Below are 25,602 nucleotides of genomic sequence, written 5' to 3'. Positions count from 1 at the left end.
TACCTGTAGCAATTCCTTAGCCGAACCTCTCCGATCCACATCCATCTCAAGACAGCGGTTAAGAAAGTCTCTGAACACTGAGGATAGCCGTTCAGGATTTTGCAGTTCCGGAGTGCCGTTAGTCGCGATTAAATACAGGGCCTACCATAAAACGAAATGTTTAATGCAGTGTAACAGCGATAGAAAAGCGTGCCCGGCCAACCCACGTTTATAAATAGTCCATTCAAAGAATACTTCATTCACACTGATAACATTGGTCCACATTTTCAGCATGTACGTTGTTTTGATCTCCCAGGTCTGACAAAATACATCAATTAAACGTAATTGTTTAAATCAAAAACATTTATGCATCAGCAAAGTCAGGGAGAGGTTTATCATTTCACCCTATCACATACAGAAGTCTTAACAGTGGACAGCTATTTAAAAAGCCAATGTTGGGGTTTTGGAGGTCCTAAAGGTTCCTACCCTGAGTGGGTTCTCATTCAGGTATGGTGGTTCTCCTTCTACCATTTCAATGGCCATAATGCCCAGGGACCAAATGTCCACTTTGGGACCGTAGGCTTTTCGGGTCACGACCTCTGGAGCCATCCAATAGGGTGTGCCTACCATGGTGCTACGTTTGTTTTGTTCTGGAGTGATCTGAGCACAGAACCCAAAATCCGCTACAGGAAGAAAGAGCGAGTGATAGAAAAGAGGGTTATGACGTTGCACTATGTTCAATATCAGATTTTTTGGTATTTCTGGACATTTGAGTGGTGGTTGCCTGCATGGGCAACATTTTAACTTAACTTAAAACATAGATTAAAAACCAATATTAGACTAATAAAAAAACAAAGAAACTTTTGTAACTCACTGAGTTTCACTGATCCGTCCATCCCCAGCAAGATGTTGTCACTCTTAATATCTCGGTGAATCACTTGATTAGAATGAAGGAAGTCTAGAGCCTGTATACACTATTAAAGAATACATATACAAAAGAGTCAGGTGAGCGTGTGAATTTGTGTGTATTTATGTTATGTCATGCAAATTTTTGCTTGTGTATACCTCTCTGCACACTGCGGCAATCTGTCCTTCGTCCATGCAGGTCTCAGTTACCACATCAGTAAGTGAACCACCAGCCAAATATTCCATCACCACCCACAGCTCATCTCCTACCAGATAACTTTAAGAGAAATAAGAAATTTATTTCACATATGTTGGTTCCTATTTAGTTGGTTCTCTGATTATTGCAACCCAGGCTCACTGGAAATACGTACATCTGCCTACACCCCTGCACTTGTGTTTTTCTCCGTTCTGATGTGGGTTTATTGAAAGTTACGAAGCAGAGCACCTAACCCCACTCCTACCCTAGGGGCTGTGTCCACACCACGTTTTTTGAAAACGCACAACAAGCTAATACAAATCAGCCACGGGTATTTGGTGCAAAAACTGACCAATAACAGTAAAAAAGCATTAGTCTTCTAAACCCATACGGTATCGTTGTGTGAGTATCGCCGGTTCTAATCACCCATGATAACTCGCTTCTGGGATTTGCATACAAAAATGTGTCATCTCTGCGGTACACAGTTTGCAATGAGCCTGTGTTGCATTATTTTAATGGTAGTTTTAACAATTTGATCATTTGTATGGCATTTCAATTTAATTTATGGAACTTTAAACACTATTAAATGTTCTAAACGAATGTAGTATATCAAGTGAAACCATATATTATACATAAGGGTGGAGATTTCACACTTCAGCTCAAGGATGTACCTGTCCAAGTAGTTCACTATGTTGGGGTTTTTGTTTTCCCTCATCACAAGAATCTCATTAATAATGAGTTCTTTCTTTGGCTGCTGCTGCAGGTTCATCTGTTTGATGGCCACCTGAACACAGAAAGGAGGATGGTTGGTCAACAAAAGGCATCATCAGTTCTCCCCTAATATATTAAATAAACCATTGATTGTAATTCATTCATGCCAACACTTTGTTTGTGTATGGTTTGTGTAAAATTTGACATTTTTATTTAAAATCTAAATTGACAGGCATGAATGGACACCTATGTATGCACATACAACCTTGATGGGAATATTTCAAATGGATGAATTATCAATGTATTCCTGGGGTCATACCATTTGAGAATATACCTGATACATAAGAATACCTGACCATACGCTAAACATGTCAAATTATCTCACATTTTAAAGGGAATGTTCACCCCCCCAAAAAATTTCTATCAATAATTACTCTTTAGTTGTCCAAACCTGTATACATTTGTTTGTTGGTTAATATTTAGACAAATGCTTTAACCAAACAGTTCTTGGACTCCAGTGACTACCATAGGAAAAATATTTTTCATGTGTTCATCAGAACGATGACATTTACACCATATACACTTCATCGATGTATCTCGACTCGCATGATTCCCCAAATGATTTATAATATTCAGAACAATGCTGTTCCCTTTATTTTCATTTACTAAAAATTAGATCTAATGTAAGATTGTCCTAAACTACGTAGGTATTATATTCACGTATTTTAACATCAATTATTTTGGTATCACGTTTTTATGGTTACACCCTATCATCCAAATATTCTCTCAAAATGATTTTAAAAACCAGAAATTCCCCAGAAATTTTGGTCCCCAGAAAAGAGAATGTATGCAAGTAATTTCAGAATGTATTTAGAAATGTTAACCCTTTTTAAACCATAGGGACAAAAACCATATATATAAAATGTTATTAACCCATATATAAACATGCTTACCTCTTGCCCTGTGGCAATGTCAATAGCGGTGTATACTGTCCCAGATGCCCTGAAAATACACATCAGAGAAGCTGGTGAAAATGCATGCCTTGAACGTGTACATTATGCAGAAACAGAAGGTCAAAGTTCAGCAATAAGAAATGGCATATATAGGGGGCTATCTACTTGTCTCTTATCTTGTCAGGGCACCAGTCCACAGATCAGGGTGCATAAATATTAGAGCTAGACTGGATCTGGTTAGCCTAACACAGTTTTACTTTATACATGAACCATCAGAAACAAGTACGCAGAAATCTGTCCTTTGTCTATGTTCGTCCAATACTGTAACTGCACATTTGTCAAATTGTTATGACTAAAAAGAGGTGTTTTAGACCAGTGGTTCTCAAACTGTGGTACTCGCACCACTAGTGGTACTTGAAAAGACCCCTGGTGGTATGTGACACGACTGAAAAAAGAAGTACTAAATATTTGTATTTACCTTATATGTTTTAAATACAATTTCAAATGTTTAATACATGATAGATAAATACAGAATACATCTCAGCCTATGTGGAATTTGAATAAAGTGAATTTTTGTTTATTTATCATTGGTTGATGTAACTCAGGCACGTGACAGGTAGCTGAAACACAGAACGTGAGCAGACAGATGCTTGTGAGTCTCTCACTCTCTCTTCTAATGAGCTGAGTGTAAATTAAGCTTCTTGTGTATTTCAGTGCACTACAGACAAGTGTTGTTTGTCCACTAACACTGCTGACTAACTTGAAAAACATGTTCTTTAGTTTGAAAACAGCTTGTAAAGAAAAGTGTTTCTAATAATACATTATAACACGGGAGGACCAGTTGTAAAGATAAAGATTTAAAGCTCTAATATTATTTAGATTTTCTATGGCGGTTGTTAGGTGATACTTGGAACAACTCATTTTCTTAAAGGTGGTACATGATTTGAAACTTTTGAGAACCACTGTTTTAGACTATGAGGGATAAATGCTTGAAACATATGCTAAGCAACTGTACTTGTGTTTCATTTGAATCATGATTGACATATTGCCTCAAATTACGTTTATTACGCTTAACTTGACATGTCTTTACATTTTGTTCCGTTTTAATTGGCGTGAAGGTTAAAAAAAGAAATAACTTACATTTATGAACTTTAAACAGTCTCAGTTTCGCTTTGTTTTTGGCCTATAGTCACACAGGTTAAAGGACCAGTGTGTCGTTTTTTGGAGGATCTATTGACAGAAATGCAATATAATATACATAACTATGTCTTCAGAGATAAATAAAGACGTTACATAATGAAGCGTTATGTTTTTCTTCCCTTAGAATGAGCTATTTATATCTACATAAAGCGCGGATCCCCTTGCATAGAATGTTGTGGACATGTCGCCATGTTGTTTCTACAGAAGCCCTAAACAGATTAACTGCTCTACAGAACACGTTTTTCTAATACGACATCTTAATCCTCTCTTGGCCTCCGTAGTAGGCTACTTCGAAAAGGAGGGGTGGAGCGAGCAGTTGGTTGCAATTCGCAACCTCACCGCTGGATGTTGGTAAAAAAATGACACACAGCACCTTTACATTTTCATCGGCTTCTTTGACATTTCTTTCTTCCTCGCCTTTTCTCCTTTCAAATCTTTATCTCCATCTGTTTTATCCAACTCGTTATTGCTCTTGCCTCCTGTAAGTCGCTTTGGATAAAAGCGTCTGCTAAATGCCTAAATGTAATGTAAATGTTATTTTGTTTCCTTTTAACTTTGCAATGTGCATCTGGGGGTGTGTGCGTGCATGGATATACATGGATATACATACCCTTGCCCTATTTTCTCAAAACGTGTATATTTCTTCTTGGGATCTCCAACGCTAACAATGCTTCCTGGAAGAAAACAGAGAGACCTGTAATACTATATATAACGAAGGAGCAAACACATTCACACAGAGAGTTGTGGGACAGGTGATCGCAGAATAATGAGAGATGCTCAGAGTTTGGCTCACATTCAAAATAACTGTTAAAGACACAGGCATAGATCTGCACATGTCTGTGTGCGTCTGTCGTGACTCGTGAGTATGACCACCGATGCCGGAACAGTAATCTCTGTCATTTGTAAGAACTGTAATCTCTGTTTTGGTACTTAGTGCTATCACTAATCTGCATCACATGTGTGGAGTCAAAAGGAAAAAAGACTGAGATGATTCACAGAGTACACTCGGAAAATAACTGAGCGACATCCACAGTAAAAAGTCGTAAAGGAATGTGTACAGGAATCATTTGCATTTTTGCTTGCATAATTGATGTAATGTATTAAGTGTGCAATACAATTTATTATTACGATGAATGCTTTCTCGAAGCTTTTATTTGTATTACTCCTGGCGCATACACATTTCTTATTGCAACTATTTACCCATCAATACAATAGTACCTAAAACTAATCTAAAACGTCAGTCCTCGAGACCCCCCTGCCAGAATGTTTTAGATCTCCCCTTTTATAAAACACATGATTCAACTCATGTTGTATATGTGTCATAATAACATATTAACCAGTTGAGTCAGGTGTTTTATATAAGAAGAGATCTGAAACATTCTGGGAGGGGGGTCCCGAGGACTGTATTTGGGAACCACTGATTTGGGTGATTGTTTTCCCTTCCACATAATGTATACTTGTGTATAATTGATCAAATCCTAAAGCTAAATACAAAATGTATGTCTACTTACTTAATTTTTCCAGTATTTCTTCATCAGTCATCTTGGATTTTTTCCTTTGTCGGTCAGTGTTACGATACAGTGTGCTGGATGTGTTCTCTGGCTGGACCTGGGACTCTGGAGGGGTTGTGACCTCTTTGACAGGAGCAAGAGGTGCAGCCGGCTCAATAACAGAACGTGTGAAGATCTAGAATCACATAGATAAAGGTAAAAAAAGAAAGAGATTATTGGGCCATGTCTGTTGTAGAAGAACAACAAAGCAAAATATATAACATCAAAAGATTCAAAGTTAAAACATTTCTCATTTCAAGCAAACCTGTTTAAAAGAAAAACTGAACTGTAAAAAACCTTGAGAAATAAATAAAACAGAAAGTAAATAAATGGAAAAGATATGATGATGTTATGTGCCTCAGTGATCTACAAAATCAAATCATACTAACAGATTTGGTGTGTTCTGGTCGTGGAGCAATGACAGGTGGGACCTCATCGTCATCATCATCTTCATCACCTTCCTCTTCGTCTTCATCTTCCTCGTCTTCCTCTTCAGACACCGGTGGTGCAATAGGAGGTTCAGACGCTGTCTTAGCACCCTGCTACACACACACACACACACACACACACACACAAAGAATGAAAACAGGGCTTTAACATCAATGTCACAAAGGCAACATTTTGTGTGTTTTTATTCAAAACATTTTTTATAATGTATACATGGGTAGCGTAGTTGACAAATAAATCATACATGTGTCCTTACATAGCACAGTGTAGAAAACAATTTTTTTATAATATTTATATTTATCATAAAAAATAGCATAAGAGAGATTTTACACAATTCCAAGTCGCCATGTGCATGTATTGTTTTATGCCAGCTGCAAATAATTTAAACCTCTAGAGGGCAACATCATAACCACAGTTGAGAAATTGAGATTAAAACAGTAGAATATTTCAAGCATATCTGTATGTTTTGGATTGTTATGTTTACGGACAGATGTAAATGAGATTATGTAGATTCTTTTGTCACTGTGGCAGTTTATTTCCTACAAATATATCAAACATTGGTACTCTGTAAAAAAAGTCAGTGATGTCATTTATGTTGCTAGCATACCCATGCTAAAAAAACAGAGCTAAATCTTTCAAGCCTTCTTTGTGTAAAGGTCAAACTCACAAGATTAAGCATCACATGCATTTTGATATTTGTCTCTGCCAGCTTAAAACTGGCAATGAGCCCACAAACTACTCTACACCTAAAATACAAGAGATTGAGTTTTGAGTTTTCGGAGGTGTGCAGCACCTGGAGGTATGTGATGAATGGCAGAAGATAGCACAGACACATACACAGGCTGGCACGCATGTAGCACTGATATGGCTGTGTATAGAATGTTACAATGGTGTGGTACAGGAAGAATCTGATAAGGAAAGCAAGTCCAGCAAGCAAATTTCAACAGACATAACCAACATCTTAAAATATGGGTGGGATGACTGTCAATTGAGACCTGTGTTGCCATTAAAATGTTCTTCTCTTAAAGACCCCAAGAATTTAGATTTTCGTGTATTTTACAGTACACAATGTGTCTTGATTTTGAGACAATAAAATCTATATTGTAGTTGACAGTAAGTGTACACTGTTTTTTTGGGGACAGCTAGTAGCAAATGTCAAATTATAGTTTTGGTAGATCTTTCATGGGATCTTTAAACATCATATGTTGATATATTCTGAACTACATTTGTTGTGAAGTTCAAAACTAGACTAGTGCCAGAACATTTAAGGAAGTAGCCTTGCCAAAAATAAGATGCATCTTCAGTGCCGTACAATATAAAGTATAAAGTTTTACCTTGTCAAAAAACGCGCTGCAGGATCTAAGGCTGACAGGTGGCCCGGAAGACAGGAGGCGATTCTGAATGATGATAAGGTTGAGAACGGGAGGATATTTTACTTGACACAATAAACACTATTTAAACACTACAAATGGATTGCAGAGAACGGGTTTGGAGGGAAAGGTGTGAGGAAGGTAGACGGAGGTAAAGGGTGGTTCTGAGTATGGTTCTATATGTGAGAAAAATCAATAAGGGAAATTTATAACTGTTCAGGGGATATTAGCTCTTTCATATGTCATATTCATAAACCCAGATCATCAGTCCAAACCGTCTGTTAAGGGCCATGTAAAGAATGAGATTTTCTCTGAAAATACCTAAACAGCTATTAAACAACATGAATTTATATGTGAAGCAAGGTTGCATAGGAGTAACCTGAAACATAGGCCTATGTCTTTTATCTTGTTCTGTTGAGAATTAGTTATTTATTTTAAACCAAACATTGCACTTATACAGATATAATATTTGGTGTAATGCTAATGTAATATGTTTTCAATTTCAAGAATGCTTGTTTATTAAATATATTCCTGTCAACTGTTTTCAACTCTGTATTCAAGCCCAAAACTCTAAAAGTCTCTAAAACCACGTGGCAAAACTGCAGTGTGTTTGTAAATCTTTGTAGGAGATGATGGATAAACACGTACAAGCACACCTTCCTACAACCCAACACATTTACGTAAATACATTGCATCAAGATTCATTGTTAAAAAGTTGAAAAATAAAGTTGACAAAAATAAGCTTAACCCTCACAGCTTCCAATGCCAGTCAGGCATGTTACAGTAGACAACCTTTTAACTTATGGCATGAGTTTTAGTTCATGGAAAGTCCAGAGAACCTGAGTCAACTGCTGAGTTAAATGGAAAATGGGACTGTTTTTTTACATTTGCAGAGTAAACAATATGTTGCCTGCACATAACATTACTAATCTTCAATTATTGCAAGAAACATATAAATCTGTTGTTTCTGATCTTTGATGACAACATGTTGTTTCTGACCACTGCCACACTAGCCGATGGTTGCCGGCGGGTATAACAATCTAGATGGTGTGGATGGTTGATAAGATGGACCAACAGCTGTTGGTTTTGAGGTCATCCCAGCAAACCTTGGTAAGCTGAGTAGGACAGGTATATCACCATGTTTCAAAACCCAGCCTGACCATGAGTCTACACTACTGCGTTTTCATTTGAAAACTGAGTTTCCGTTTTCAAAACGCTCTTCTTCTACACTAGCGTTTTCCAGCGTTTCCCAAACACTGCCCATCCACACTGAAACGTCTGAAAACGCTTACATCCATGTACTACGAATGAGTGAAACATAATACACATCAGCATGCGTCATTTCTTTCAGGCGTTTATTTACTTTATTTACATTATTATGTTGCGGCAATGTGGAGCAAGTTTTTTTAAATACACGGATAATGAGGTCACTAAGAGATGTTGCGGGTAACACAAGCAATATGCGAACGTGAAACTTAACTTGTGCCCCGCTGCCAAACCATAACTGCGAGATGCCTAATTAAATATTCCGTCTCTTAAAATGCAATCTAAACTATGCATGAACTGACATTAATGCTATCAAACAGTTTTTAAATGCCTCTGTTTTCCTCATCCACATTACAACGCGAAAATGGCGATTGGAAATGTATCCACTTTCGAGTGCGTTTTTGAAAAGCCCTGTTGTCTCAAAACGGAGAGAGATACTGGAGATGCGTTTTCAAACGCATTAGTGTAGATAGGTTCTAAGCTCACGCTTAAAGGAACTGCTTATTTACAAGCATTCATCCGAATATATTTCTCTGTGTTGATCCGAAAAAAATTGTATACAGATTTGGAACTCCAGAGTGAGGAAATGAGGACAGTATTTTTATTTTTGTGTGAACTTTTCAGTTTTTCTTTTAGCAGTTGTGTTTACCATTACTTGAAATTAAAACCTCAATGTGATGGCAAAACAAAATCAGTTACTAAATGAATAGCCACAGAATAATCATTTAAAGGATTTCGCCCATCATCTGTTAATACTAGTACATTTCACTGATCTATGTTGTTTAAAGTGACCACTGTAAAACTTTTCTGTTACTAAGGGAATTATGTAAATGGATCCTTTTATTCATAGACAAACATGATCATATGGGCTGTAAACAATTTATAGCACCTCTAGTATATTATTCATGGGGATATGGAAATACAGAAAGGTGCTTGAATCATGAATCATTTGATTCATGAAGGTGAACTGGAAATTGAAATTGAAATGTTAAATTGGAAAGAATAAGAAAAAAAACTCACCAGAGTATTGGTTGCAATGTAACCATGAGCAGATTTATCTGAAAGCATGAAATAACAATTCTATTAGTGCATAAACAGAATAAAAATGTTGCCTTTTTTATTCTTCCCGAGAAATGTTGTTAGAGGGGTTGGTAAAAGCAGTGTCCTTCATCTCTTCTGTTAAAGGCGGGGTGTCCGAATTACGCGAGTTCCAAAACAACCTCATAGCCAATCAGCAGTAAGGTGTACAGTGTACAGGACGGACATTAGTCGAGCCGAGGGCTGACGAAAGCGAAAGATGGGGTAGGGGTGTGTCCGTTTTGGTGATTTGAACATCAACAACAGCTAAGAGAAATCGGTCACCCTGCATTTTATTATTTATTTTTTAAAGTCAAGTGAAATCTTCTTGACTAATCAACTTGTATACATTTATAAACAATTTATTATGACAAACATTGTATAAGTGCGTAAGAGTGTAAGGCTTTAAACCTAAATGACTAAAAATGATCAAAATCAATGAATTAGACACAATTTAAAATGAGAACAATTTACCTTTAAACTTATATATATATATCTTTTACGAAGAAAAATCACAAAATGAATATGTACTGTATGTGGGCGTGACTCACCTCCAGATGTAAAGCTCATGTATTTCTGGTTGTTGACGGTCTCTTTGGAGTCATAGAACTTGAGAACATCTATAACAGCCTGGGGATTTTTCTTCTGTTCCAGCTTGGTAATATTAGACGTTTGCAATAACCTGGCCCACTGCTCTGGAATACCCTGTGTTCGTAAAAGACACAAAAAAGTACAGAATAAATAAACAATGTGCATGCCTCCACCATTTTTTTCAGTATTGGCCAATGTTCTGCCCTTTATCCTTAATGGTCTCAAATACTCATCATGACTAATATCTAATGTCCAGGCACACACCAACTGTCATAAAAGCACACAATAATAGATACCCATTCCAAACACACACATTCTCAACCCTCTGAGATGTTTGGGTGAACTCACGGTGAACTCTCCAGTAACTGCGTCAAAGCCGACGTGGATGGTGTGCTCGAAATCAGAGGGCAGGGATATCTCAGGACGCTCTTTCTCCTTCTTCTTATTGGCTGTGGAATAGAGAAACATACTTATGATGGTCTGATGGAAACCCTTGCTGGGCTTTCAGATACAAGTAATAATCTTGCGAACATTACCAGTGTAACTGACACCTGATTATGACAGTAAGGGAGTCTAGCTTGTCATTTTACCTTTTTGAAATGCAAAAAGGCACCTTTGTAAATGCCTAGATATGAAAACAATGAATATAAATTGGGTCGTGCAGCAGATGTTGCTTGGTAACCTCTTGGGATAGTCCAGTCACGTACATTATTAATTCATGAGCAAGGTTGTTTATTCACCAGCTGATTATTACACACCTATCAACGTCTTACTTTTAGCACTTAGAAATGCGTTTAAAGTAGGCTAATTCGTATTATGTCATATTAAATTTGCTTCCAACAATCATACGTGCAAGACACAAAACATGTCAACACACTCTCCCGAATACCCATTTTGACTAGTTTTTGGACCTGGCTGTAGTTTTTGGACGAATCTAAACTTTACTGTGAATTAAGACTGTAATGAAACTGTAGAAGCATCATTCATGTATAAGATAATCCTTCCATGATTCTAAAGCAAACGGTGACACCAGTCAAGGCCATACACATCTATATGCGTTTGCTTACTTTATCCACAGTGCTGTTTGCGTATAACAACTTCTAAAGAATTATTTTATTATTAACAGGAGTGTATACCCTCCGTATACCCACTTGCTTTCCTGCTTAAAACGATCGATTTACCTTTAACTGTATGGTCCCTTTCTTTATCACGATTCTTTCATACAATTAGTGTATTTCTTAAAAAATACACAATATAACCTGCGGCCCCGCCTGGTATAGTACACCACTTTTTTTGTTACTACATGGTTCATCACTGAGTGACACACAGTTTGCAAACACACAATAATGTGTATAAACAGTTATTTCCTATATAATGACTTTTGTCATTACCATGGTAAGCTTTTGAACCATGATATTTGGATGCAAGCAACCGATTATGTAGGCCAGGGGTCCCCAGGTCTGGAGGCCCCCTACCAGTTGTGTTTGGCTTCAACTAACCCTAGAGGTTAAAGAGACAAAGATATAACTACAAAAACATGGAACATTTCTTGAATACAAAAACAAGTGATCATAATATTTTGAGGAATGCATTTATGTTTTTGTGAGGCGGGCAGTTGAGAAGAGAATCTATGCTGATGTGTTTTGCTCCTTGCACCCTCAGGGCAGAGCGACGGAATGAATAACCACAGCTCATGTTACAGTACATGACCCTGAGAGTCAAGGATGGGTACTTATATTGTTGGAAACTGGTGTGCATGAGCGTTTACGCATCTAATGGATTCTTTTATGTTGTCAATTCAAGCAGATGATGTCTTTGACTTTGAATAAAACAAGGACATTTTTGTTTGAGCCTACCAACCAGTCCAGCATACTGTAACAAGACATCCCCATATTTTTCTTCATATTCAATGCTTAAAACAACATATGAAAGAAAATGTGAAATAGGGTGTGTATATGTGACTACACACACATTTCCAATAAGATAGCATTGGATCATAATGTTTGAGTCACATTAAAGGGGTACTTACTTTTGTCTCCTCCTGGAAAAATGGACCTGAGACGGGCTTTTTTGTTTTTCTCTTCTGGAGCCATTGGAAGCGGTTTAGAACTGTGTACTGAGGAAGGGTCGCGGGAACTACTGTTCATTCTCAAGGGGGGGGCAGGTGGTTTCTCTACAAAATCGACACTATCGGACATCTTTAGCTGCACTCACTGTGACCTGCAAAGAGAGAGAGGATCAGTGTAAGGTGACGGTCTTGCAAGCTGTATGGAATGATTCAGAACTGTTCAGACATCAAGACATCACCCTTAGTCAATTTTATATGATAAATATAAATAACATAAAACAGTGTAATAGTAACGTCAACTACCCACATACTATTTAACATATATGAGGCATTTATCAATATAAAAATAGCAGCTAGTCTGCACTGGAGAGTAAAACATTAAAGGTAGGGTATTCAGAACAAAGCCAGAATGTTTTACAATGAGGCTTTTTAACACATATGCTCTCCCTGTGAATTTGTTTTGCATAAAACCAAGCACACACACAGACACTGCCTCTGTGCATCAGGAAACAGAAGATTCATGTCACTTCATGATACTGGACATAAACCTCATGCAAATCGGGCACTGCTTCTCAGTTTCTGTGTTGCCAAAAATGTTGTCACATAATATTCTTAAGATTTAATTTCAATGAACGCATCAGACCGACAAAATACAAAGCATTGGTTGCAACATCAGGTCACTCTAAAACAACTTTTTCAACGTGCCACAGAGTCACAGACAGTATCCGTCAACCAATAAATTGGTTAGAGGGTTTTATTAGAAAACTATACATTTAAACTCCACCGATTAAACAAGGAACTGTGCATATGTTTAGGAACCACTGAACATTAACATTCATCGGAAGTAAACACACAAATACACACAACCCAGACAAATAAAAAAACACAGAGACCATGTCACCTTTCTGTAGCAGTCGATTGTAATTAGACTGTGACCCTCTAGCATGGATTTTTGCCATTATGAAACTATATATACCATGCATGACATCCAACTGCCTGTCAGCGCAGCTTTTACAGTATTCAGGCTAGTATCGAACATGTGGCGCACACATGCATGCACTCTTCCATGTAAAAATAATTTCTATTCGCAAGTTTTTTTATCTTGTTTTCTAGTAAGGAAACTGAAGAAATGTAACAAAAGTAATGTGCAAATGGATGGTAACGTTATGTCAACATGGCAGCACCCATGTGGGGATTATCCATTTCCTAGTGGACTAAAAATGATGTTAAACTCACATTTTAGAGCCGACAAGCTCTAAACTAGCGTCTCAAACAAACAACAGCATTCATCTGTTTGCAGTTAATTCTGTCCGCTGTGAAAATCTAGGTGTGGCACTGACTCTTCAACTGTCGTTTTTCTGGCCCAACCGGAACTCTCAAAGAACGAGAATTCCCCGTGTGGGGAGACAGAGAAAGCCATAAACCGAATTTTCTCCTTGACATACCAGTAACTGCTTAAGCCATTGCTGCTAGCTTTAATATGACGTTTTCAAATTAGTAACAGGACAAGGACACATATTTAAAAATGTCAAATTCATAATCAATAATATAACGTTCTACTATAGACATTTCAGCAGCAACAAAATATTGTGGCCCAAATACTGTTGTGATCCTGGTCACTTCCTGGTTGATCCGAACACTTTGTATGTTGTTTTCTGTCCAGCGCATGTGCTCGTTGATTTGTCTACACTATTTGCCCCGCCCTCGTGTCTGCCCGTGCACGCCGACCGCCGAGAGACCGACAGAAAGGGACCGTCTTGGTTACGGCTGTGACCTCAGTTCCCTGATGGAGGGAACGAGACGTTGTGTCCGTCATGCTATATGATTCACCGTCCGCTGCAGCAAACGAGAATGCTTCTTGGGTACCTCAGCCCAAAAGGTCAATGAATTGGCATGCCATCTTTCCTTTTATACCCGTATGTACGGGGCAGTGACTGGCACGCCGTCCCATTTGCCAAGTTGATTGGCCTTTTAAAAGTACAATCAGATATGATGTGTTCTTAAGTCAAACCCCATTCTGTCGACACAACGTCTCGTTCCCTCCATCAGGGGAACTGAGGTTACATCCGTAACAAAGATGTTTGACATCTCAGAAAGATTTTGATACCTCCGCATTCTGTGCAGTCCTCTGCACTGCATTAAAATATTTTGGAAAAAGCAGAGGCTTACTTTGCCACATACTTATCCTCACATCCCCTGAGAAGTGAAGGCAATAAAATATATCTCAGTATGGTCAGACTTGATTTTTTAGATCGCTTTGTGTCTGCTTACATGTCTTTTCTTGACCAAGAATAAACTTATTTTAACAAACAGTATTTATGTGAGAATCATGTTAGGTTTTACCATTTAAAATGAATGACATCAAGATGTTAAATATAACTGCTTGGGTGAACTGACCTAGGCTTTCCTGAGGCAAACACAATCTTTATTTTAAAATCTGAAAAGTTAAATACAAATTTAAATATAGTTAAACATGAACAATTAAGTTATTTTTGCAGAAATATCTGAACTACTCATAATAACTCATATAATACTTAAACTATTTTGTTTGAATTTGAACTGTATTGAGAACTGTATTCTCTAAACAACACAGTCTCAAATTTGGAATCTATTCATTCGTATCAAGGACACCAATTTCCACTCAGAACATACTTCTTTTCTTGATACTCAGCAAGACATTAAATACATAGACTGATTGTGTATGTACATTTATATATTTATAACCTGATATAAAAAAATACATCGTAAATATTTTACCAACATCTTACCTCACCCCAAACTCTAGAATCACAGTCACAATGGCAAATTTTGCTAAAAACGCGAGTTTCACGAGGTGGCAAAGCAACTATAAATGGATGCCCTGACCCCGTCCTTAAACCTAACGTCACAGGGGAAAAGTCAAATCATTACAAAAAAAAAACGAATGAGATCGTAGGAAATAGGAGTTCAAACGAATAATTTAATGGAAATAGTTATGAATTCCCATCTCTTTGCGTTGATATATATTTATACATATTGAGAATTAAAATACATTGGATTGAAAGTCGTGCTGGGTGACACGAAAAAAGTTGTGATGACTGACACAAAAAATGAATATAGCCATAATTCAACATTGCATAACTACCATGATATTTTTACCTGAAACAAGGAGGTGCATCATGGTATGATGAATGGTTTTTTAAAGTATTGATTTATTTTTAGTCTACAGTTATTTATGGAAAGTGTATAAACTCAAATTTCAGCCCCGTCTGTTAACACAATAGTATTTTGTAGAAGATGAGCCCTACCCAACTCTTATCATTAGTAATAGAGGGTCATTATACAGAAGACAAGCGTAGGGACCTGCAAATGAAGCAGCAATGGTCTTTCTCGTTCCGAGTTAAATATGACTGCTGTAGTGCTTCCATACCCTCCACTGTAGCATTAAAAACTCTGACCTATTTAAAGAGACCAGTAAAGAGATATGAGAGAAAATCCCTGGCTCTCCCATTTCTTTCCTCCTCCGTTCGTCTCTCTTTTAAAGCAAAATATGCAATAAACACGCCATGACCCCCCTCTTTGTTTTGCCTGTTGTTTACATTAAAATGATTGTGCCCCATATATTATCTTATTGTATTAGCAAGAGCTACTGAGTTTGACTATGAATAGTTATGTATATAATAATTTTAGAATATGTTTATAACTACAATGTTAGATAATTAATTTCTCATTGTGTTGCAGTGAGCAAGGGAGTATTTTTTAAAACATGTTCTCTAAGATATTTGTGATTTTAGTGTGTATTAATACAATTATATAAACTATTTTAAAAAGTAGCAATTAAAAAGTCATTTTCTGTTTTCAGCCAAGTGCACCCTGAATTTTCAGTATCAGTTTTGGCCCAGAAATTTAATTTCTGTGCATCACTGTGCATCATAATCAAAATTCTTTATTTTTTCAGAGCATGTTACAATGCATTTTCATATTATGGTCGCTGTATATGACACATACAAAACTGCTTTAGATTTTAGGCATAAAAAGGTACAGTGCCCGCTGTTATTGGCACCCTTAGTTACTCATAAGTAACCAATGTCTGTATGTATTGGACAAAACTCTTCTACTACTGCTCATGGTGTTCCACAGGACTCCATATATATATATTACCTGTAGGTTCAATTTCCCAGCGACGCTTTCCACCTATATGCCGATGAGGTGCAATTGTACCTTCCATTTAAACCTAATGATAAAAATCTATTTGGAGCTCTGTACTCATGTATCAAGGAATTAAAATCATGGTTAATAAATAATTCCTTGACTTTAAACATAAACAAAACTGAAGTAATTTTTGTCTGGCCTAGTGACGCGTTTAATGCTGGCAATCATGACCTTGGTTCTCTAACAACATGGATGAACCGTAGTGTCAAAAGTTTAGGTTTCTGTTTTGATACTGGTCACAGGTTTGATAAGCAGATAAACAGAGTGGTCAAACAGTTTTTTTTCCACCTTCGTCACCTGGCCAAAGTCAAAACTTTTGTGTCAAGAAAAAACTTTGAAACACTCATTCAGGCTTTTGTCGCTTCTCGGTTAGACTTCTGCAATTCCCTTAATTATTGAATAAATCGGTCTTTGGAGCATTTACAGTTGGTTCAGACCGACTGGCACGTGTAAATTCCAGCATATTTCCCCTGTTTTGCTAACGTTGCAGTGGCTTCACGTGGCTCAGAGTGGATTTTAAAATACTTCTTTTGGTGTATAAATCGTTACATTATCTCGCTCCTGTTTATATCTCTGAGTTGTTGCATCCACTTTTGAAATGTTATCGGTTCCAAGGTCTAGACTGAAGCACCAGGGTGACTGGGCTTTTGTCGGCCCAACTTTACCTAAACGTCCCGGTAGCGATCCGAAAAGCATCCTCTTGGTCGGATTTAAAATTCATGCTCAAAACACATTTACTTGATCAAAATGTGACGTAAAAGTTTTACTCTTGTTAAATTATTTAATCACACTTCCGATTTGTACTATTTTTGTAACTTTTTTTCTCTTTTAATCCCTTTTCTGAATTACCAGTCTCTTATCCTGTTTTTTTGTTTTATGATGTTTTATTAACAAAGTTAGGGAGGGGCACGTGCAGATAATTAACTCGGCTGGCTTTCGATGAACAATCACAGCAATCATCCTTCAGCCTTTAAGTAGTCAAGCCACCTCATCTCCATTTTCTCTGACGTTTGGCAACGTCCCTCCTCCACCCCGACTCCACACCACTAGCCCGTTTTTACCTCAGGGGGGTATGAGCCCTAGCCCTGGGACGGCACGCCAAATACGCATACTATCCGTCCCAGTTCATTAGCTGCGAAGTGAACTCGTGAAATCTGCAATGTACAGCATTTTGGTCAGCCTATGGTTGTTTTTAAATGCGCTATATAAATAAATTAAAAGAATCATATATTAGCATTACATTGCCCATCGGCCACCTCCACTGTATATGTATTGCTTTTTAATCTAACCATTACGATTTTTTATTCTCTCAACCACAGTAACACTTTCATTTTGTATGTTTGCTGTTGCCATGTAATGTTTTACGAATCTCATACGTCTCCCCATGCAGTTTTCATATTAATTGACCACAATAATCTAAAATATAACACAATGTCTTCCTATCTAGCAGTCTTTCTATATAACACACATTGGGTTTCCTATTTGTGGTAACGGTCCATGGTTTTTACACTGTAAAAAACTTTAGATTCTAATCCCTAACCCTACCCTAACCCTCGCACAAACCTTTCTGGATTTGTACATTTTCAAATAAACATAATTTTTCAATTTGATTACCATTTATCTCAAGGTCAGTTAGGAATTATGAAAATCATCCAGTTTCTTTCCTTCTAAACTATGAAAGGAAAGATATAGGAGCAGTGGTTGAATTGGAAATCATACAGCACTTTACAAATCTGAAAAGATACAGTCCTAGAAAATATTCATGAGATAACATCTAAACTTGACCAAAACATTTGCTCACTCCAAAATAGGCTTTGATATATTCTGTGTTACAGGTGTATAGTCTTGTGAATATAGTCATGGTTTAAAGGCCTTTTTAGATACGGCATGAGTTCTATAGGCCTATTATAAGAAGGCCTTGAGCGCTTGCTTTTATACAACAGATACTAAACAATAATATAAAGGACTTTCCATATATCTAGATAATAGTCTGGAAAGCAGACTATTATATTTTAAAATGCATTCATTATTTACTTATCCTCGTGTTGTTTTAAACGTATGAACACAAAAAAGCAAATAGTTTGAGTTGCTTACAGCCCTAGCCTCACTTTCATTAAATAGACCAACGACTGGTTGGACTTGAAATTGCCTTAAGTCATCAAGCTTAAAACTCAGACATCAAAGTATTTAAAAAAAGAGTATAAGTATACAGGGATGCACAACTTTTCAGTGTTTATTCAATGGAGATGTTTAAGCATTAAGTCTGGTCCCCTTGTATCACTTGTATGTGATAAATGTATTCTGTGCTGCCACAATAGGAATAACGCAGCAAGGCACTGAGCCATGACATTACTGTCCAAATTTAACCTCATATTAATTTATTTACTTTACTGCCCATTTTAGTTGTGCCAGAACCTCTTTGCATACAATGGCTACATGTTCCTTAACTGACACAAAGGCAAAACAACAAGCAAATAAGACATCTGGGATAATGGAGATTATAAAACAACAGAACAATTTTTGACCAAAATGAGGTAGCAGAGATTAACACCTCCTTTTTAAGTGTGGTGACCATAGTTTTGCCATTAACCCATTACGTGGGTTACTGTAATTAGCAGTGAATTAAAAAAGAATCGCTCATAATCTGAACGCAGCATAAAGGCTTGTCCACAGGGACGATAATCGCACGTTTATCGTCGACTTTTAACAAATGGTGACTAAACACTAAACAATGGTGACTGACTTGTTTTTTTGGTTTGAGGAGCCGCGTTAAAAACTGGCCGAGCAGAAGGCTGCGTACTTCGGAGGTCTCATTTGAAGCCTGCTACGTCATCTGGGCTGTCTCGTTTCATAAAAGCAGGTAGGACACTCCATAAGCACCCTTCTAATGAGACCTGCTTTTCCTAGAATTCGGAGGACACATGAGGTGTATCCTTCGTTGCTTGAGATAACCCACAATTCTTAGCGTCGGACAACATGTTATTTGAATTAACGGAACAGCTGCACTTTCAATCAAATATATGATGTTTAAATGTTAACAGTTTACAAATTTGTGTAACTGCGTATTTCGGTTTTTCATTCGTCTATGTCAGGGAGTGAATTTGCAGGTTCACTCAACTCATCGGTAGTGACAATTGCTCGGGTGTGAACGTTGAAAAACATCTCGAAAAACACAGGCGATAAGCGTGCACGATAGCCTAGGCTAATGAAAACCTTCCTTTTCAAACATGCTGTTATCGTTATCTACCACACACTCACTTTTTGGACAACCAAAAATTTGGCATACATATCAACTCTCGTACACACACAAAGTAACAGATGGAACATGATCCTTCATTAACCCCATACTGGCAATACCCGGGCTAACATTACTCGTCTCACTGATCTCGCTATGAACCCAACAGATTTCATATAACAGACACGGACATACCTGTATCTCCCACTTTGAAGTTTCAGTTTAATGTTTTATGTCTTTAAATACTAGTAAACACTAAAGTGTTTTAAAAGAGTACTAAAAGTTCAAAAGGCCAAATGTCTCAGGTGAGGAAACATGGTGTGTGCTTGTGTGACTAAGCATGTCGGAGTGTTAGTCACACATACACACAGCCATACAATCAAACATAGTTTAGGTTAGAACAGCCTATAAGGTGAATAAATCAATAGAAGGAAAAGCTCTAGGGTACTCTATGACAAACAGGTAGAGTATGTGGGGGTTTCTGAAAGTGACACTCACCTACACACACCCCACACACACAAACACTGCAGGCTGTTGCCAGATGGCACTCAATCCTCTATGCTAATCCAGAATGGAGACTGGGGCTCTACTACCACCTTACAATGGCACACCGACACACATGTCCTAAATGTGTCAATATTGATGGGGGGGGAGAATATCTGTGGGTTTTTCTCGTTGCATGTTTGTGTGTGTGTGTGCATGCGTGTAAGATATTATTAAGACATTTTGGTCAAAATCTAGTGACTCACGTATTCTTAGTCTGTGACAACTTTTTTTAAATAATGCCATTTTAGTTTTTTAAGATTTTAGGACTTTTTCAAGAAAACAAAATGTTCTATATAATAATAATAATTTGGGTCTATAAGGTTCTATGTGATCTATCTACAAGGCCAGCTTTTTTTGTTATGTGGCCAGGATCCTCAGTGAGAGTGGGAAATATCCAAGCGTAAACCTTCCGATCGCTCTCGTGAAGCCAACACAGAAGTGACTTAAACTGCAATTCACCGACTTGCCGCTACAGACTGGCTACAAAAGAGAGCAGAATCTCATTGACCCCCATGTTAAAATGGGCAACTTTACTGCTGAAAAAAAATTTTTTTAGAGAGCCTGGTACAAATATTTATTTTGGAATTTATAGCTAATTTTACCCTCCATGACAACTGTGAGGACGGTGATTTTTTTTATAACTCACCCGTTTAACATATATTAAGCCTTAAAATTGCAAATGAATTTGGCCACTTGAGTGACAAGTGGTTTCAGGTAACCAGGTGCCTCAGTACCCGGTTGTGACGCGCTGCTAAAATGGCGACAGTTGGCTCCGCCCGCTTTAAGCTTCAAAACAGCTCATTAGAAACCTCCGGGGGACATATTTTATACAGTTTATGGAAATATCTGAGGAAACAGTGCAACGCAAAACATTTTTTAGAAGAAATCTGAAGGCTGACTCTTTTATTAATATTCGTGAAGAAGAGCTGTTCAAACTAACTTTAGGTTTTGTCGAGGAGATTTTCTTATACACACAACACTTGCCAGCAGCGGTAGCTTCCTAATTCCTGTGTTTTACAATATTAAGCCTAATAGTCAAGAAAGTCAACAGTCTTAATTACAACAATTAACAGTCATCTCTTGATAGTAATTTTACATGTCCCACCTACTCAGGATAAAACATTTGGAGACAAGAATTAGCACAGCCTTTTATGCTTAAAGCATCCTAAAATATTAAATAAGTGTAATAAACCGTGTAAATGTAAAAAGACTTACACATTATAAAGAACGTTTTAACAACAATTATAAGCAATTTGTTTGTGTTGTTTAAAAATAGATTACTTTAATTAATGTTTTGCAGATAGAACCTTATACGTAGTTCCAAGCCGAAAGTGATTTTTCGGAATTACAATGTTCTATCTGCGTTTGACCTGTCCCACAAATCCCCATTTACAAATTTCAGAAAATGTTGATATTGTACATTTAGAGTACATTAAGGGTCTCCATTCAAATATGAAAGAGATTTGTTCCTTTGCTATATGACATGCAAAAACCTTCAAGCTCAATAACTCAAAACTACTTAGAACGCAGATAGAACCTTATATTTCCAAGGCAACGATTTGCCATAGATGATATCAGGTGTGAATCGTTACCCTAATATAGACTTTGCATTTGTATGTACAAACACTTGGACTCCTCATGACCTAAATGTGCCTGCATCCTTTACTAGAATGTAGTGATCTCTTTATCTCTGAAGATATCTTATTAACATCACTGCACCACAGAAAATGCGATGAGAGCAATTTGAGCCAATGTGTTCCATAATTGCATTTGCACCTGGCACTTTGGCTGTTTAAATCATGCCGAAGGACTTAGACATCATTCTCAACTTCCTAATAAGAATATTCTCCATTACCTTCAATCCTTTCCGTAGAAGAAAATAGACAGAAAACAAAATAGAGAAGATCATAAGGCAACACAGAACATCTGAAAATGCTAATGGTTTGCAATGATTCCTACAGGTATGTACTATAACAATGACAAAAATACAGAGGACTGATAGAATATTGTACAATAGACATGTAACTTCACATTAAAAAGTACCAAATGAGCACTGCGGTACCCTAATCATCTATCATATATAGTATAATATTATATAATAATAGGCCTATACTGTATCGACATCTACTTGCCACACTGATAACTAAGTAAACTTCACCATAAAAAATTTTTTTTACCTGGCAACTGTCTGCAAAAGAACTCAAAAGAGCCTTGATGAACACCCACACATAGTTACCAGTGTGATAAAATCTCATATGTAAAGTTAAGCCTACACTAGCATGCACATAAACCCATTCAGGTTTGCAAAGACACAAAAGTCACTCACGCAAAAGTTCCATAACCAGTCCATATCAGTTGCCCCCCACCACTCCCAACTGAACCACACATCAGATACACTGTATATATGCAAATACAGCATGCCCCAGCTGCTGAACCAAGGTACATTCTTCTGTTTGGAAAACAGTCACACTTATCTCATCACTCAAGCTACATAGTTTGCATCTATCCGAAGATTCTCACAATACACAAATTCCCTGACCAGCAAACCTTAACCTTTGCTAACTAAAGATGCTTACAGACACATCAGGATTATGTGGACAAACCATTAAACATTAAAAATACAAATGATCAACAATTATCATAAACAAAATAACAATACAAACATGCTTTGTTTTGATCTAAAGTAATGAGATACATAAGGTTACATCTGTATTTAAAACATTCATGTGGAGCCTAAAACTGTTCACTCATTCCCTGTCCACTTTTTTGCAAATATCATATCATTATTTTAATATGAAACTGCTCATATTGTATAATATGACCTACATGTTATGTCTGGAAAAAACACTGATCCGGATCAGATTTAGTCGGAGATACATTTTCTTTAATTTGAACTACCATTGAATTGACATTTTACTGTGACTTTCTTTTACACAGGACATAGGATAAGCAAACTGTATTTCAGTCATATGCCATACATTTATATTCATTACACAATAACGTTGAGCACAATTTACATGAAAGTGGTCTTATTATTGTGTATTTGCATAATTATATGGATGTATGTGTAACATTGACACTGTCATTTAAAATGCTGATGCTTGACATACAGTATACCTTTATATATCAAATAAATGCACCTAAAATAAAAGTGACAAAAACAGTTATTCAATCAGGGATTGTGATGCACTGCTCTGGCAGTCAAGGTAAGATCATGACTCAGGTCCACAGGACCAGAGTCTCTGGTTGTCACGGTGTTGCTACTTTTGAGGAGGTTAAACAATAATTGTATCTAAAAACCTATATGTATGTGTTTTATATATTAGTCGATAAATGTAAAGTTGTAATTACAATATGTGTAGCTAAAATTGTGTGTTTTCATTTATCATTTGTCTGAGATATAATTGTGAGTCAGAAATACATAAAACAATTAAAGAATTTAAAAAAATAATGTATTTGCAGAGTTTGGTTCCAAAATGAGATAACAAAAAATCATGTGTTTTATAATGTTAACATGTTTTTATTGAGTTTTATTGTGTCAGTTAGCTATATTTTTTTGTTATTATGGCTCAAATCAACTGAAGTTTGATTGATATTTATTGGACTGCACAGTAAAAAATCTCCTCTCCATCCTTAATATTGAACGACGGTTTCCTTGAAGAGGTGTGTTGAGCAATGCTGGTAAAATATATGTCAATAGTATCAGTCAATAAAGATTTTTAGCTTTTTACCCTGTAGGTTTATCTGTCAGGTTTTTATTGTGTACAAGCCCCCAAACGTCATTAAATACTCCACCCCTCACACACACACACACACACGCACACACACAGACTCCACGAACACCCCATCCCACAGGACACATATGCAAATGAATTAAATCCCACCTTTCTTCCTGTCAAAAACATCAATTGTTCTTTGTTCATGCCCCTCTATATCTAATAACAATCCTACAAAAATAGGGGTGTTAGCTATAGCTCAGACCCCTAAAGTGTATGTGTATGCATGGCCTGTTATGCATCTGCAAAGGCTTGGTAGAGGTAAAAATGAATCATTCGGAAGCGTTCCAATAAAAGGCCCAAAATGGACATGAGCACCGCCGTCTAACAAAAGATCGTATTTCAACACCAGTGCCATCAATCTGTCCTTCTAATCAGGCATCCGTCCATCCATTCATCCTTTCCCCCATCTCTGCATCTATCCAGCTGTAGCACCAATGAAACAAGGACCAAGATTCATCAGCCAAAATGGACACAGACACAAATGATGCTTTGAATCTCGGTGCCCCGATATAGCAGTGCTTTTTGTTACAGATTGCTCTGCAGCTGCAGCCATTCTACCATCACAGACCCACACCATAAATTTTTTGCGATATCAATAGAGTTGTTTTTGTGGATGTGCCGCTGTAATGGGGCAGAGGCAGCTGACAGCGGTAGCATCCCCCAGAATGCAACAGCATCTCCTCCGTATGACACAATGCATCAACAAAGCTGCTCTCTCATTTCCTCCTTAATTTATCTGTGTCCTGTTATTCTACTTGTCTCTATTCCTTAGAAGGGCTGAATACTGAAAGCTGAGATAAAAAGCATCCCCCCCGCCCTCCATCCACCCCTCCCCCTTCTCTTCTTCATCCATATTCGAGTCATCGCAGATGGAAAAAGAGCCATTGAGAAAGAGCTCACCTGAAACATGTCTTGACATTCCCCGGCTGGATCTGTGGGAGTCTTGGTGTGTTTAGCTGGTACATCCTCCACAGCACATGTTCCTGAAAGCTAGTGTCCTCACAGGCTCTCCATTCTTTGGTCAGACCGGTTCCTGACCCCAAAACCTGGACTCACTGCCTGTAGTCGGCAGCCTGCCTGCTTCACTGCCTGCCTACTGTTCCCTAGCCAGTGATGTCATAAAGCACTCGCAACCCTATTGGCTATGGAGCTGCATGTTAAGGCAGCTGCTAGGAGAGAGGGGGAGGGCAGCAGCCAGACAGACTGGATCTGCTGTTTCACAGATTGGTGGATGCGAGGTAGGTTTCTCACTTGATCCAGTTTCAACACACAGCAAGTACAAACTGTAATTAAGCTCATTTTAGAAGTATCTTTTAAGGACTTTTTCTATTTAGAATAGTAATTGCATCATTTTATTATATATTTTGCTATTTATTTTATTTTTACAGTGCTGCCATGAAAGCAAATTGCCCTGGATTGCTTTGTAAATAACAATTTATTCTATCATTATGATCGAAATATTGTTGTATTATGCATTATGTCAATACATTATGACAAATCATAAGATCAAACATGAGCAACAGAGAAAACAGATCAT

At 37.3% G+C, this 25,602-nt stretch overlaps 1 protein-coding gene across 2 annotated transcripts in view; it reads right to left on the bottom strand.

The window, feature by feature from the left end:
* LOC306904714 (serine/threonine-protein kinase PAK 3) overlaps positions 1–25,177 on the bottom strand; it is a 28,442-nt gene extending 3,265 nt beyond the window's left edge. The window contains exons 1-15 of one of the 2 annotated variants that reach the window (XM_079474760.1): positions 24,966–25,174; positions 12,276–12,466; positions 10,595–10,695; positions 10,207–10,360; positions 9,599–9,636; positions 7,277–7,339; positions 5,885–6,037; positions 5,457–5,631; positions 4,556–4,619; positions 2,746–2,794; positions 1,753–1,865; positions 1,045–1,162; positions 854–953; positions 466–662; positions 4–141 (exon numbers count right to left, since the gene is read on the bottom strand). In XM_079474760.1, coding sequence (XP_079330886.1) covers positions 4–141; positions 466–662; positions 854–953; positions 1,045–1,162; positions 1,753–1,865; positions 2,746–2,794; positions 4,556–4,619; positions 5,457–5,631; positions 5,885–6,037; positions 7,277–7,339; positions 9,599–9,636; positions 10,207–10,360; positions 10,595–10,695; positions 12,276–12,444 — 1,632 coding nt within the window. In that variant the 5' untranslated portion in view covers positions 12,445–12,466; positions 24,966–25,174. Of the gene's footprint in view, positions 1–3; positions 142–465; positions 663–853; positions 954–1,044; positions 1,163–1,752; positions 1,866–2,745; positions 2,795–4,555; positions 4,620–5,456; positions 5,632–5,884; positions 6,038–7,276; positions 7,340–9,598; positions 9,637–10,206; positions 10,361–10,594; positions 10,696–12,275; positions 12,467–24,965 lie in introns of both variants that reach the window. The other variant, XM_079474761.1, reaches the window with a different exon arrangement.
* Positions 25,178–25,602: the final 425 nt, after the last annotated feature.

The sequence above is a fragment of the Barbatula barbatula genome, assembly GCF_947034865.1.
Source record: "Barbatula barbatula genome assembly, chromosome: 2".
Taxonomy (NCBI): Eukaryota; Metazoa; Chordata; class Actinopteri; order Cypriniformes; family Nemacheilidae; genus Barbatula; species Barbatula barbatula.
The sequence above is the reverse complement of the archived record's forward strand: the minus strand, read 5'-3'. Positions and strand labels throughout refer to the sequence as shown.